Below are 15586 nucleotides of genomic sequence, written 5' to 3'. Positions count from 1 at the left end.
ACCTGTTCCATCCAGAAGCATAAACATTAAGATTAGGGAATGATTTGCTGAACATTCTTCCACATCACACACTCAAAGCAAGAGTGAGTCAGGTAACCTCACCTACCAAGGGTAGTAAAAGTTATTTCTTGTCAAGAGCAGTAGTTTTTTTGTTGTTGTTGTTGTTGTTTTTTGGTCCCTCAGGAAAATTGCAAGGACACTGTAGCAAGGGAAGATGAAACCGGACAAGTTATTCTCATGATGAATTTAGCTTTTCCATGTCAGAAGCTGCCTCGGTGATATGTGTAGCGAAGCCCTCAGCTGAATCTCAGCCATGACTGAAAATCCTGGGCGGTGCTGTTTCCTGCTGATCCCATAAGGAACACTTTTGCATCCCCTTTCAAATGAGAGCGTTTGTGTTTCAGGGTTTTTGGTTTTTTTTTTTTTTTTTTTTAAACGTATTTCTTATTCTGCAGTGGTTCTTATGAGTTATCATGGTTTTGGCAGTCAAAGAATGTTACCTCACTTCCCTACAAAGAATTATTGTATAAAAGTAGTTTGAATAAAAATTTCTGATGTGTTGTTAAGACAATTTGAGTTACTGGAGCCATACATATTTTTTTCTTTGAATAAAAGATTTGCTACCCCAAGTCCAGAAGATCACTTGAGGAATATGGTCCCTCAATCAATATACAGCCAAAATAATCACACAAAGAAGAAAACAGACAAGATCAAAAGCAACCACAGCTCTTTTCCTCTGCCACATCAAACGCCAAGAGTTTTAATTATAGATGTATGTGCCACATGAAAGTATCTACAGAATTTTCCACTGTACATCTGTGTACATTTTCTTTTCATTTTTGTCAAATAAAACACCCAATTCCTGCAGAAGGTAGCCCCAGTTGTGATCTAGGAACCATGAGAAGGCCTCCTAAAAATGCCTAAAAGACTCTCACAACTCAGTAAGAAAAAGATAAATAAGCCAACTAAAAATGGCCAAAGGATGCTTTGGAAAAAAAAAATCTGGTGATTCCTCAAAAGGTTAAATGTGTTCAATGTCAACTGAATACCATATGACCCAGTAATTCCACTCCTAGGTACATGCCTAAGAGAAATGAAAACATATGTTCACACAAAAACTTACACGTAAATGCTCATAGCAGCCTTGTTCATAACAGCAAAAAGTGGAAACAACCCAAATGTCCATCAACTGATTGATAAGGTGTGGTTTATCCACACTATTTCACCACGAAAAGGAATGGAGTACTGTTACATGCTACAACATGGATGAACCTGTAAACGTATGCTACAGAAAAGAAACCAGCCCCAAAGACCACATACTGTATGATTCTGTTTATAGGAAGTATCCAGGGTAGGAGAATCGATGGATTTAGGGAGACGGAAGGTGGATGAGTGGTTGCCTCGGACTTCAAGGGCAGGGGTGGATTGGGAGGATTGCTAATAGGCATGGGATCTTTTTGGAGGGGGCAACAAAACTGTTTTAAAACCAATCGTGGGTGATGGATATACTCTATGAATATACTAAAAATCACCGGATTGTACCCCTGAAATGGAGGAATTGCATTGTTTGCAAATTACATCTCAAAAAAGCTGTTCAACCTGAATCCCCAAAAGCTATTCTAACTTTTCCAAATGCTCACATGGACAGATCAAGAGGATGTCTCAGACTCCAGGGCTGGCCTAAGCTCTGTAATCTCTCAAGGTGGATAAAACGGACACTGTCAGCTAAACATGGTCACTTTCAGAGCAGCCCTGGGGCCTCAGGCTGCGAGAATTCAGCTCTAGGATAAACACACTGTGTGAAAGTAGAAGTCCCAAGAAGTGAACAGAAAAGCAAATTGGATATGAACAGAACTATTGCTATAAAAATAAAAGCTATCAGTTATTAAGCACTTACAGTCAAGCACGATGTTAAGTGTTTTACATACGTTCTTCCAACATTCAGGATTGCCCTGTTGATGGAAGTGTTGTTATGTACATTTTATAGGTGAGCAACCTGGACACAAGTTAGGTAAATTACCCAAGGAGAGCCAGCTCTTAAGAGGTCAAGGTGGGATTTGACTCCCATCTGTCTGACTTTTAGGTCTTAGTTACTATGCAACAGAGCCAACTGTTTAAGATGTTTGCATTATAACATAACGTTTTTATCTGTACCTCCTCTTATGCCGAATTCGCTCTCTTTAGATAAGAATATCTTCTAGCTTAACTTTGTAGTTCATACCCACACATGTCGGTTTGGAGTGAACGCTCCTGAAAACCTTGACAGGGAGCTTACAGGAATTGCCACTGACGGTAGTGGTACAGTTGTCATAGTAACCAATCCACCAAACTGGTCCGAGCTCCGAGGCACACACTTCTGCCTCTATAATACACCAGTATTGGCTGGGATCCCTCACAGCATCAGTGACATCCCTGTTAATGCATACGAGGTAGAAAGTGCTGACATCCTACAGTGCATATTACAGCATTAAAGTTTTCCTTCCAAGTTTCCCTGTCTGACTCACAGGCTTTCCATTCCCTCCTCCAATCCTTTCCATTTGCCCCGGATGTCCTGGTGTGCTTGGTTCTGCGGGTGCTAAAAATCAGGGCCAGACAGTGTCTGCTGCTTTGTTCTAAGCAGGATTTACAAATCTGACTGTTGTCTTTTTGGCCAAAAATTGACCCTCCCGACCCGATAATTCCTCACTTAGTGCTGGACTGTGGAATTGTTGATCGTCTCCTCCTCTCTCACCCCCGAAAATAGACCCTTAGCTGATAAAAACACATCTCAGAAGCCACCGCTGGCAGCCAACAACGTGCACTCTGTTGGGGGCTACGCACACACATCCATCCACCCACATTTTTCAACAATGCCTTGACCTTCTCAAGGACTCTCTTCTCTAACCCAGGCCTGTCTCTCTTCCTCCTCCTTCTCCATTTCACTGGCCTCGCCTGTCTTCAGAGGCACCTGAAGGCACATAAGGCAGGGAAGTGAAACCGACTGTAATTCTTCAGTTCACTTCTCTGCAGCCTCCAGTGAGCCGGTCTCCATACGGTGGCCCAGCTGAGCTCGGAGGAAGCTCGGGTCCCTGCCCAGGTGCGACTCACCAACCCGCTCGCGGGCGCTCTGGGAGCACAGAGCCAGCCTCGCACGCCAGAGGCTCTGCCAACAGCAGAAAAGGAAGCCCTGTGTTGAATGTATGAGATTAAAAAGAAGGTGGGGGGGAGCTCTCCTCTCTGAAAGGAAGAAATGGAAGACTCTTACAGAAAAGGCCATCGTTTCCCCTTTGAGCAATTACATGTAAATTACTGAGAGCATCAGAAATTCTGATTTTCCCACTTCCCTCTGACGACCTTGTGTTCACCTTGGGGTCCCTTCGACTTCACTCTTACGTCCTTAGAAGTCTATTTCTGGGCCATCAGGGAAATCATAAATATGGTCCAGAGTTTTCCTGATGGGCGAAAATGTACACAGGTCAGCCAAAGGGGAGTTAAGATACTCACCCAGGCTTATTATTTCAAAGGTGGCAGTGTTTCCAATATAGTATCGGTCTTTTACTCAGTGCAAGTATAAAAACATGCTGATTTTTCCATCTGGAATTCATCCACGTAGTGGTTGATCCTTAGCAGGGTCCAGGACTTCCTTATGATTTGAACGACCCTCCCTGCATGAGCTCTAGCCACACACACCTTTCAGCTCCAGAAGGTACCAAACTCCTTGCTGTCTAGTGATAATGCACCTGCTCCTCCCTCAGCTTGTGCCTCCCCCAACTGCAGACCCTGCCTTCCCCGACCCCTCACTCTGGATATCTCATGTCTCAAGATTCATCTTAAACCTCCTTGGTAGAGAAACAATTCTCTGGTTACCCCAACAAGGTTACTGCCCTGTGTTATACCGTCTCCCAGCAAATGACACTCTTCTAATCTCTAGTATTACCAGTGTGATTCATTTGTGTAATTATTTACTCTTTTTCCTTATACTGTAAACTGCATAAAGTCATGAATGCACCTTATTCAACTCTGTATCTCAGAATGGAGCACAGAGGTTGGTGTGTTCTCCGTTACACACATTCAACACAAATTCGGGGCTATTCCACAGCAGAACTGTTAGTGGTAAACTTGACACATCACCCCAGATTCCCACTGTGGGTGTGGCACAGTCATGGGCATGGGCTTAGCAAAGCTGCCCCAGGTGGTGACGGTCCCCTTATTTCTCAAGTCTGCTACCAGCTCCAATTATACTGGAAATGAAGATTTTCGAAGAATGCAGTTAATTTTCCTCTCCTCCTGTTGGTATAACAGGCTGTGCTCTTTGAACTCTGACGCTTCTGAAACTAGCGCATCACGTAACGCAAGAACAAAGAGTTACTCATGAACCATCTTAACTCAGATTATAAATACATAATTTTTGGACTGAATCAAATTATAGGAGTGACGGTTCCATGATTGACCATTTTTTCTTGTTGAAACATTTTTTTTCTTTTGAGGAACGAGGTTTTTTCCCTTTTTTTAGTGGAACTCTGTCTATAACTCTGAAAATTATATGTTCACCATGTAGAGATTTGAACGCTTCTCCATCTGTGCTTATCTAGTCCAACAAACATTGAACATCTACTCTCCAAGCTCCAGAATTTTCTTGCCCAACCTCCACTATTGCTTGTTCTCTTTTTTCATTTTCAGATGATTTATTCCTTAATAATGTCTTTGATTCCCATATTTCCTTGTATTTTTTTTACTGTTGGTTCTTATTGTTTTTTTTTTACTTCCCTATGATTTATTTTCTCTCTTCCTATCACAAATATTTGTTATTTTCATTTTCCAACTACTGTAGGGTTTTTCTAGTACCCTTCTGCTTTACTTCTAATGTTGCAGATAGTTCTAGCCTGATTGTCATAAATATTATTTGTGAATAAATAAGCCGTTTTGGTATTTACAGTAAAATAAACATATTCACTATATGTCACAACTGAGAGTCCTTCCCTGGTTAACGCACTCTTCTGCCCATATCGTGATAATGTTTGTTTTGTTTTTTTAAGAGAAATCATCATTACTAATTCAAGCATTATGAATTATCTTGGATGTTAATGGAGGGGACATAACAATGAATATATTGTCTGAAATTCTAAATGAATGATAGAAGGCATAAACATTACAGCATAGCAATTGTTAAAATGACTTTCTTAATGAATATACATATGTATATGCATGACTGGGACATTGTGCTGTACACCAGAAATTGACACATTGTAACTGGTGGTATTTCAATAAAAATTATATTTTTTTTACTTTTTAAAATTTAAAAAAATGATTTTCTTAAGACAAAATATAAACAGAATAAACTTCCAATGAGAGTAGTCTTATTTTATGTTACTTAAAACATATAGGCATTTTAATAAAGCTGGCTTCTACCTGTTGTATTTATCACCTGTAAGTTTCACCAACGTGAATAGCTTTTCATTGTCTTCAAGGAACAAAGCCGACAGCACTCGAGTACTCCAGTGCACAGAAATCTAGGGGGAAAAACTCTTGGTTCAAATTCAAACTCCAAGGCTTTTTTTTTTTTTTTTTAATTCTCACAATTATTTTTCACAGTTAAACTGAAAGTTCTTATTTTTAGTGATTTATTTAAAATATACTGGCTCAACCTGTTTTTAGTAAGTCAGTATCATAGTGATAAATCTCAGCAATCTCATTATTTATTTAGAACCTTGATTTCAGAACTAACAATTGAGTCTGGTAGACCAGGAGGAAAGAATCTGCGCTTTCTACCGTAGTCCTCTCGTTCTTCTTCATTGGTTGTGTGGTTTGGAAGAAGCGTTAGAGAGTTGAAATTTTTAATCACTACTCTGCTGTGGTGAAACAAAGATATGGGAGGTGTCAATTAGAGTGTGCGTTTGGTAGAAGCCATATTTACAATATGCACGCATAATGAGAGTATTCTTCAGAGGGTGACAACTAACTCCCAACTCAACACTATTCAGATAATTGGACAAATTACTTACTTTCTCTGAGTCTCAATTTTCTAACATTTAAGAAGATTGAAAGGACTAGAACGAATGTAAGTAATATGTCAAGTTCATTCATGGTGGGTGCTCAATTAGTGATGGGTGCTCAATTAGTGATGGCTGCTACTATTATTGGCAAACAGCAGTTATGTGTGTATGTGTGTGTGTGTGTGTGTGTGTAATTAGCTCTAAAATTACCTCCATTTTTATCTCCCACTGGCTTTGTCAATTCACATTAAACTGAACCAAATCCTAAGCGTCCACCACAATTACATTTAAGACCAATACCAATTCACATTGAGCTCACGTCTTTGGATCAAGGCCAGGTACTTGATCTAGATGGGGAGAAAGACCCATAAGCCAGACCCGTGGGCAGCATGACTGCTCCTCCAGAGGGTACCCACCTTGGAGAAGGCAGGGAGGTTCCATGGACATACTGAGTCCCGCTGATTCACGTAAAAATCAGGAGACCAGACAGCACGTGCCCTTTGATCACAGCAGATGGAGTTACAGGTTGACATTTAGAAAGATAATTGTTCACATGTTCATTTATATGCCTAGATTAGTTTATTTGATATGTGCATGTCAATCTCAGAAAGCAGTGTGTTAAGTGTACCTGGCTACTCTATTTTCTTACTGGAAATCATTGCATAGAATATACATGGTATTAAAGCCTATCCTGAACGATGACCAATCTATGTGAATTGGTTCTATATTCAGTATGTTTGAAAAAAATGAGCAACTCATTCATTGTTTTAATTAGTCACTATTTACCTTATTGGGATCACTATTTGATTTCTTATGTCTTAGTATGGAAAGCTGAAATTTTAACTTGGCATGGTAGAATCATTTAGATTTGAATTCTTTCCAAACAGAAGCATGAAGACCAGTGGGATTCTTTCCACTAGAATAAGGGCAAAATTTTGTGTCCGTTTTGTTCACTGATTTATCCCAAGTGCTTAAAATGGGTTTTGGCAAACTATGACTCACAGAACAAACCCAGCCTGCCTCTTGTTTTCATACAGCCCACACACACAGAATGGCTTTTACATTTTCAAATGTTCAAAGAGAATCAAAAGAGGAAGACTATTTCATAACATGTGAAAATTCTATGAACTTTCAGTGTTTACAAATGAAGTTTTATTGAACACAACCATGCTTATCCATTTACATATTGTCCATGGCTCTTTTTGTGTTACTAGGGAAGCGTGCAGTAGTTGTAAAAGAGACACAGTGTGACTCCAAAGCTAAATACAATTTCTATTTGACCTTTTTCAGAAAAAAAAAAAAAAAAGATAAAAAGCTGACCTCTGGTCCAGAATAATATCACTCCTTAACTTCTTCTAAAGTTGGATACATTGAAATTTAACCCTCACAAATTTCTTTCCAAAGGGAAATCTTAAGTCTACGTGTAGCTCTAAGGTCAGTCACCAGGTTATATGCTAGAGTAGAGGCTCACAGTAAGAAGCAGAACACCATGGATGAGAACACAGACTCAAGAGACACACTGCTTGGGCTCAGACTTTGGTTCTACCACTTAGCAGCTGTGCAACCACGGGCAAAATGCTTAACTTCTCTGTGCATCAGTTTTCCCATAAAATGAAGCAAATGATAGTACCCACCCCTTAGGGCTGTTATGAGCATTAAATAAGTTAATGTTTGTAAAATGCTTAGAGTATCATCTGATATAAAGTAACTATTGTAAATAAAGTAACATTTTTTTCACTGTATTTTTAAGTTAAGAAAACTGAGATACTTTGAAATTAGCTGAGGTAATGAGTGTGCCTCAATGTGTTCATAATTACGGAAAAAATTACAAGCATGGGTTATAATCTGAACATGTCCACTATTGTCAGTAAGTTCTCTAAGCTAATGCAATGCACTAAGATTTACTCTAACTGGCTTCTGATTGTAGGATGTAACTACTTGGCTCCCATACTTGTGACATAATTTTGTAATCAATGGTCCTGTTTCAGATAATAAACAAATTGTATTCTGAATGGTTGAGTGATTTCGGATACAAAATCTAACTACATAACAACTTCTTATCTGAGGGTATCAAATTGATATAAAGGGAAGTTACAATTTAGAGGATGCATGGATTTGAGATTAGTTTGCTTTGTTAAGGTTGTTATTCAGGTCTTAGGAAGAAAACCACAGAAAATATTGTCCTACATTGAAAGAAACACTTTCTAAGCACCAAAACCAGGAATTAAAACTATGCCTTAAGGAAATCTAATGGCATTTTAAGCACTGCAAGTCATTTCAGCAAATAGATAATTAGTATTCCTGATGTTTGAATAGATTTTTACATTAATTTATGTGAAATCTTTAAATAGACTATTTTGCAGAAAGGGAAATCTTTGTAAGGTAGTCCTCTATCTTCTGTAAAATATAATCTCTTGAAAACTATACACTTCAATATAGGACTGTATATGGGACTATAATGGCTGGTGATTAAATGTTTAAAAAATATAATTATTTTTACGAATGCTTTTCTATTACAGGTGTCTTCCTGGAGGAGCCTCAATAGGCTATTGTTATGTGAAAAAAGAAGGTAGATTGAAGAACATATTCGTAAAATGTAACCCTGAGATTTTCTTCTTTTGAATCTTAGTTCCTTCAGCTTTCAATGAACATTTATTTAACTGTTACATTGTGGGTGATGCAGTGAAAAAGTAAAAGAGAAGTTAGTTAACGAAGTCCAAATGATTTATTTGGGACAGTTATTAAATTATGTAAAAAAATTTTTAATACAAATAAAAAAACTTTTTTGGGTTACTTAAGCTAAACTTGACTGTAAGTCTTCTGATATTTACTTTTTAACGCACTAAATGTTGCACGTCGTGTCACTTTATTAAATTTTATTTTTGTGCTTTAGAAGCCTTTAATGACGACTCTCCCAGAAGCTTTTTCGAAAACTTATTTCTTAAGTGTCCCATTTCTTGCAATAAAATAAAATGAAAATAATTAAGGAGTAAGACTTCAAATATTTTAATTTTTGTCCAAGTCCTGTTATCTTCATTTAGTTATGTATATATTTGAATATAAGATAATAAGTCTCTTATTTTTTAAAATCCTTAATGCTTAGTTTGCTAAAATAAAATATGAATCTAGGCATAAACGGCATAGTCAGAAAAATTAGACAACCAGGGCAAGAATTAAATTAATTTGAGTATTTATAAAGTATGCTTGGCTTGCTTTATTTTTCTAGACTTAATAAAAATTCAGAATTACTTAATTTGAAAAAACATGCTTAAAATATTGTTATTATATAAATAGCCCTATATTTCTATAGCTAACATACTCTTAAATAAATAAATTCCCTTTGAAGTTATCCTATTTGCTTATATTTTGAACTTATTCCAACAGACTGGCCAATTTTAATTTTCCAACTCCTCTGAATTTGAGGAACTCTTTCATATATAGACTTTAGAAACTACAGGTGGATAAAAAGTAATAAATGCAATGCTCTTCCATTCAATCGTCTTCAATAAAAGTGACGCGATTTCAAAAACAATTGTTTAACACATTTATCCCTCTGTTAAACTACATGTGAGGCTGAGAGAACATTTTTATAGCACGCTGATGCTATAATAAATGGGCCGATATAATACTACTGGTTGCAACTTACAGCATTTTTGTCTGCACTAAAGTTAAGATCTGGATGGTTATTCTTGCATTCTTTCTGTGAATTAAAATTGGAAGGATGTAATTAGTCCCTAAAATTAAAATGCTACTGTTACCAACAATAGAACGAAATCTAAATTAAATTACTTTGAGATCAACAACAGGTTCACACGCACTATTTTCTGCATCTTCCGCTTTTAAAGGAAAATAACAGTTTTCTTCCTACCGCAGAAGTATCAGATTCTTGCAGCATCCATGACACTTGTAAGCATTCAGTGGTCAGACAGCACTACATATCCTTCAAATGATATGGCCCAGTGAAGCTGGAAGGTGTCGTCATGGAGCCAGGCAGCCTGGTATCTCAGCCAGCCACCAGGACAGAGCCAGCAGGCCCCAGCTGGTGTGCTGAATCCAGACGGATGTGGGAAAATGGATTTTGCATTTTGAAAGTCTTCTAACTCTGAAGCCTAGGACATACTTCTTAGATAAAAGTGCATTGAGGGCTTCAGAAATTATTTACTGGGTCAAATTTATAATACTCATTCCTCCAAATTACTCTTAGAACAAGTTAAATTTTAGCTTTATTACCCTTTTGGGTTTCTGAATGTATACTAGATTGTATAAATGTTTTAAAAATATGAATAAATGTATGCTTAGGACTATAACTGAATATGTATGATATATGCTAAATGAAGTAGACTTGGAAGTCACTTAAAAGTTATAAAAGTTAAAGTAATAGAATATTAAGCACCAATGCCCAGTGAGGTGGTGACTTTGCCCATCACACTAAGCTTAGCATTTTGATCTTTAGACAAATGGGAAACTCCTACAAAATGAAACTACAATCCACGTTCTTGTTGTCACTTGGACGCCTGTGTTCACTATGCAAGCACACGAGTTTGGATTCTTGCTTGTGCTGGTGTCTTACTGGCATCTTCTAATACCACAATTCATTCATTTGCTTCTCACAAATATTAGACAAATCAGCTTACAAGATTTCTAAGTTCAAGATTTCCCATGCCTCCCATGGGCCTCACCTGAACCCCAGTGCTCCCTAAACAACTGTAGAGAATAGGTTCCAATTTCTTAAAACTTCAGTTACCTACGTCTCGTAGAAACATCAGAATGGAGAAAAATAAACATTTAATTCCATGAGGCTGCAGGAAGTGGACCCCAGATTTTAGACGTCCTTCTGAATGGGAAAAGGCCATGATGGATTTTTAAACCATGTTCTTTCTAACAAAACACTTAGGTGGATGAGACTGGGGTAGCCTGGCATCTGCACTTACGATGATGCTTTATCATGGGAAACTGGGATGATACCTCTGCTCTTGTCTAAAAAGAGAAAGCAACCCTCTGCCAGGGCTCATTAAGAAAGGTTTTAAAATTGGAGCCAACAAAACACTATTGTCAATTCCTACAGTCTTGTGAAAAGAATCTCAGCAGCATTTTAAAAAGGCATTGTTTCTCTTTCCCCTTTGACATGAAATCCTACCTTCAATTCACACCCAAGACACATTCCAAATAGTAACAACAACAAGAAGTCTCCAACTTCTTTGTGACCTCAGAGCAGGCACACAGAACTAACTGGAGCTCGCCGACTCCCCTCCTCTCAGTTTTCAACTGCTCCCTTTGAGATGGGAGCTACTTGGCAGGATTCACTCTGAAACCCTGAAACCTCTCGCTCTGCTCCCCTTTATAAGTGAAAAGGAAAGGTTTTGCTTTTCACGAGATAGAAAAGTTAGCCTGGGTATGGGATGCCAGAATTTCCAATAGCGACCGGAACAGACAAAGCCCTTCAGAGCTCTAGCCTCCAAAGGGAGCAAACCCCAGTCGCTGCAAAGCAAAAAATAACTTGAGTGTCAGACAGAAAGAAGGAAAGCTTTCCTCCTTGAGCGTCTCCAGGCACTTCTGCTTGCCCAAGGCAGGAAAGAGGTGGAGTAGGGTGGGGACTTCTCATCACAGAATCCTTTTCCTTAAGCAAGCTCATTTGGAGATGCAGAGGGAAGACCGGATGGAAAGGGTTCCAAAGCTGCACTTCTAACTGCCTGGCCTTTGGCCCCACCTGCTTGTCAGTTCAGTCCAGGAGTCCCACGTTTCCCGCTCTAGGGATACTGAGAACGTGGGCTTCCTAGCGCTCAGAGATGCTGTGGGGCCAATTTCCTGTTGACCTTTTCGGGACTGAAATCAACTTTCCCCACACAGTCTGAATTGTGTTTTCGTTTGTTTTCAGCCTGTGGGAGCCTCCCGCCTAGCCCACCTCTCTCCTCCTCTCCCCTGCCCCCTCCCCTCCCTCCGGCCTCTGGGGCTCCCCCCACCTCCTCTTTGTTGTCTCCTACCTGCTGGCCAGGCTCTGCCTGCAGTGCTGCCTGAAGGGCATCAGGTGGTAGTTCATGGCGTCCAGCAGCAGCTTCTGGCAGACCGGGTCGGTGCGCATGAAATCCACGGACTGGACCCGCTCCACCAGCTCGGGGGCCGGGATGAGCGCGAAGCGGAGGCGCTTCATGAGGTCGGGCGCGTACTGCATGCGGGTCTCGCGGTCGTGCTCCAGCCACAGCACGGACATCTGGAAGAGCGCCAGCTCCGACTCCACGGGGGGCGGCAGCGAGTCCAGCAGGGCGCGCATCTCCTCGAAGTTGAGCAGCAGCACATCCTCCACCAGGTACTTGTTGGCCAGCTTCTTGGTCTCCTCCAGGCCGTGCAGCGCGGCGATCTTGCACACCTGCTTGTAGTTCTGCACCGAGATCTGGTCGTTGAGGAACTGCACGCAGAGCTTGGTGACCTGGGGGATGTGCAAGATCTTGCTGACCGACAGCACCTCCTCCACCGTGTCCAGGGACAGGGTCACGTTGGCCGTGTAGAGGTACTCGAGCACCAGGCGCAGCCCGATGGACGAGCAGCCCTGCAGCACCAGGTTGTTGATGGCCCGGGGACTGGTCAGCAGCTTGTCGTCGGGGGAGGAGGAAGGAGTGCCGGGCTCCTCCTGCGGCGGCGGCGGCTGCTGTTGTGGGGGCTGCTGCTGCGGCGGCTGCTGCTGCTGGTCCTTGGGGGCCCCCAGGCCGTCCTGGCCGCCGACCCCTCCCCCGAGAGGGGGGTGACTGGAGAAGAGCGATCGGAAGTACTGCGAGCAGGAGGCCAGCACGGCCTTGTGGCAGTGGAACTGCTGGCCCTGGGCCGTCAGGGTCACGTCGCAAAACAGCTGCTTCCTCCACAGCAGGTTGAGGCCGTGCAGCAGGTTGTCGCTGTGGCTGGGGTCGAAGGTGGAGGTCCTGTCCCCGGATCTGGACATGGCGAGCTGACTCGGCGCACCTGCTTTAAACCCTCCTCCAACCTGGCAGACAGGGGTGGGGGATGGGCGGGAGGGGAGAAGGGTAGTGGAGGGGGTGGGGTGTGGTCGGGGTGGGGAAGGGTGTGGAGGGGAGGGGAGGGCGAAGAACAACAATCAGTGCTCAGCTTGGCCTCCGGACCCAGACCCTAGGAGGCAAGTCTCAAGGCGCTGGATCCGAGAGCGCCACCAGAAGGGCCCTGCCTGGGGTCCGGGTGCCCGTTCTGCTCCTGCTACTCCTGTCGCCACCGCCCACACACTTCGTCCCTCACTTTCCTAAAACCACCCCGGCTCGCCTCTTGGCAGCGACAGCGGTGGCAGCAGCGACGGCCAAGTGGCGGCTGAGGCCGAGACACCTCGTGGGCTTGTGTCCATGCCAGGCCGGAGGCAGGGCAAGGCCAGAGAGTGGGGAGCCGGGGGTGCCCCGAAAGCGCGGAGGCGACCGTCGGCGGAGCTTCCAGGTCTATTTGTGGCAGTAGCTTTGCTTTTCGCAGTTGGTCCAGTTTTAGGGGGTGGAAAAGGGGGCCTCAGAAGCGTGTGGGCGGGCGATTCCTAGCTCTTCAAAAGCTGGGAACCCTTTCGATTATCCGTGCTGCCCCGAGAAACTCCTAGGCTAATAGTCTGAGGAAGCAGATAAAGCCCTTTCTTCTCCCGGGAAAGTGCAGCGGAGCGCGGTGAGGACCAGCTCAGTGGACTCGGCAGAGGCGGGAGCTGTCCTTATCAATTCTAGCTCATTTCCCTCACCCTGGCCCTGCCTGCTTCCCTGCTTCGCAAACTGTTGGCTTCCCCGTCACCACTCAGTTTTGCTAATTTTCCAGAGACGCCTTTAAACCTGGCAGGAGAATCCCTTCAGTCCCCTCCACCCAGACCCCCGCTCCCCCGACCCCCCCGCCGCGCATTTCAAAGCGCGTAAGTTCAGGCGTGTCTCCCCTCTGCCCTGGCCCCGGGGCGCCCAGGAAGATGAGGCGGGGGTAAGAAGCAGGGCTACTGGGGAGGGTTTAGAGCAAGAGCCAGGAGGCCCGGAGGGACTCGTGTGGACGGCTCTCCCTCTCGGGCACCAGGCGCAGTGGCTTTAACTCCAGTAACTATGAGAAGTTCAAGTTAACTGGCAGGTGTTGGGGGAGGGGGTGGAGGCTGACCAGTGGGGAGGGAGGTGCGCAGTTCTGTGCCAGGTCTCTGCACCCCACCCCGCGTCGCTGCCCGAAGCCCTGGCTTCCTTCAGAGCCTTTGGGCACAGCCCCCAGAGGCCCCCCACTCGGGCACCCCAACTCCCCCAGCCCTGGAACTACTTCTGTGAGAAGTCTGAGCCGCCCGCATCTAGGCAGAGGAGGGCAGGATGGGGGAGGCGAGGCGAGATCGATACGCCAGGTCCTTAACCTGTAATTGCACCTTCCAGGGCCGAGCAGAAAGGGACCCTCTGCCCACATCCCGCCCGCGCGCCCGCCGTTCGGGGAGAGCCGCCGCCGCCGCCCGGCTCAGAGGGATCCCGCCGGACCTGCCCCTTCCACTGCGGCTCACTCTGCCCTGCCTGGCGCCGGTCCTGGATCGCCGGCTTCCTATTTACACCGGACTGGGCTCCTCTCCACTCACTTTATCATCCCGTTCCAGGTGGACCCTCATCTCCCGCGAGCTCCCTCCCCCGGCAGCACCCCCCCCCCCGCCCCCAAAGCTCTGGCTTTTCTGAAACATCTCCCTGAGTCTCTCCCTTTAAGTGGACCCGGTCATACCTCTCTCGCTCTCCCCGCTTCGTTGTCTTCCCCCCCCATCTTTCCCTGCTCCCCTTCCTTCTTGTTCTCTTCCCTTGCCTTTCTCCTTCATCTGCTTATTTCTTGCAATAGGAGTTTTATTCTTTATGAGCGTCTGCCACACAGTCACCCCCCCAACCCCTCTGAAAGACTCCCTCCCCGTCCCTCCCCCCCGCCAACTACCCAAAAGACAGAACAAAATACACACAAGGCAGACACAAGGCCAGAAACTTACCTGCTTTCAACCAGCTGCAAAGTCAAGGCTCACTTAAGCTCCCCCCCCAAAATCAATTGTCCTTCCTTTTTAAAGGTTTGCTCTCTCCTTGGGGGGGGGGACACCTTCTGGTTCCCAACTCCAGGCAGTCACTCTTTACAATTTATTTTGTCGTACATCATTTGATCACCATGAATTAGCAACAGCAAGAAAATGTAGGAGAGGGAGAAAAGAGAGAAAGAGAGAGGGAGAGAGAGAGGGAGAGAGAGGGAGAGAGAGAGAGGGAGCAGAGCTTTCTGCAAGAGAAGAAGAAGAAAAAATGTACGTGTGACAAATTATGCTACCAAGAAACAACACATCATTATCCTTGGGCCTGGGGCTCAGTGAGTCGTAACGAGAGTAATAGGAAATCCACGGTTGGGGAGAGAAACGGTCGTGCTTGGCCAGTAGAGAGAGACCATACAGGGGGATGGATGCTGGAGAGACTCGCAAAATTATGGCTCAAGGCTATTGTAAAAATTGTCGAGCGTAAATGACTGCGATTTCAAACATCTTTGGAAGAAAGAAGGGGAAAAAGCGAGCCCCCCCTCCCTCCCGCTCCCTCTCTCTCCCTCTCTCTTCTCTCTCTCTATAAAGAACCGTCAAGTTTTAGTGCGCATTGCTAATTAGTCAATTTCTCTCTGCCTTC

The 15586-nt window shown here is 43.9% G+C and overlaps 1 protein-coding gene across 1 annotated transcript in view; it reads right to left on the bottom strand.

Moving 5' to 3' along the window:
• KLHL14 (kelch like family member 14) overlaps nt 1-15315 on the bottom strand; it is an 85842-nt gene extending 70527 nt beyond the window's left edge. Inside the window, exons 1-2 of the mRNA XM_010977304.3 lie at nt 14920-15315; nt 11954-12945 (exon numbers count right to left, since the gene is read on the bottom strand). Coding sequence (XP_010975606.3) covers nt 11954-12903 — 950 coding nt within the window. The 5' untranslated portion in view covers nt 12904-12945; nt 14920-15315. The remainder of the gene's footprint in view (nt 1-11953; nt 12946-14919) is intronic.
• Between the last annotated feature and the right edge of the window lie 271 nt (nt 15316-15586).

The sequence above is a fragment of the Camelus dromedarius genome, chromosome 32 (assembly GCF_036321535.1).
Source record: "Camelus dromedarius isolate mCamDro1 chromosome 32, mCamDro1.pat, whole genome shotgun sequence".
NCBI classification, from domain to species: domain Eukaryota; kingdom Metazoa; phylum Chordata; class Mammalia; order Artiodactyla; family Camelidae; genus Camelus; species Camelus dromedarius.
Note: the sequence above shows the minus strand (reverse complement) of the source record. Positions and strands in the feature narration are given on the sequence as shown.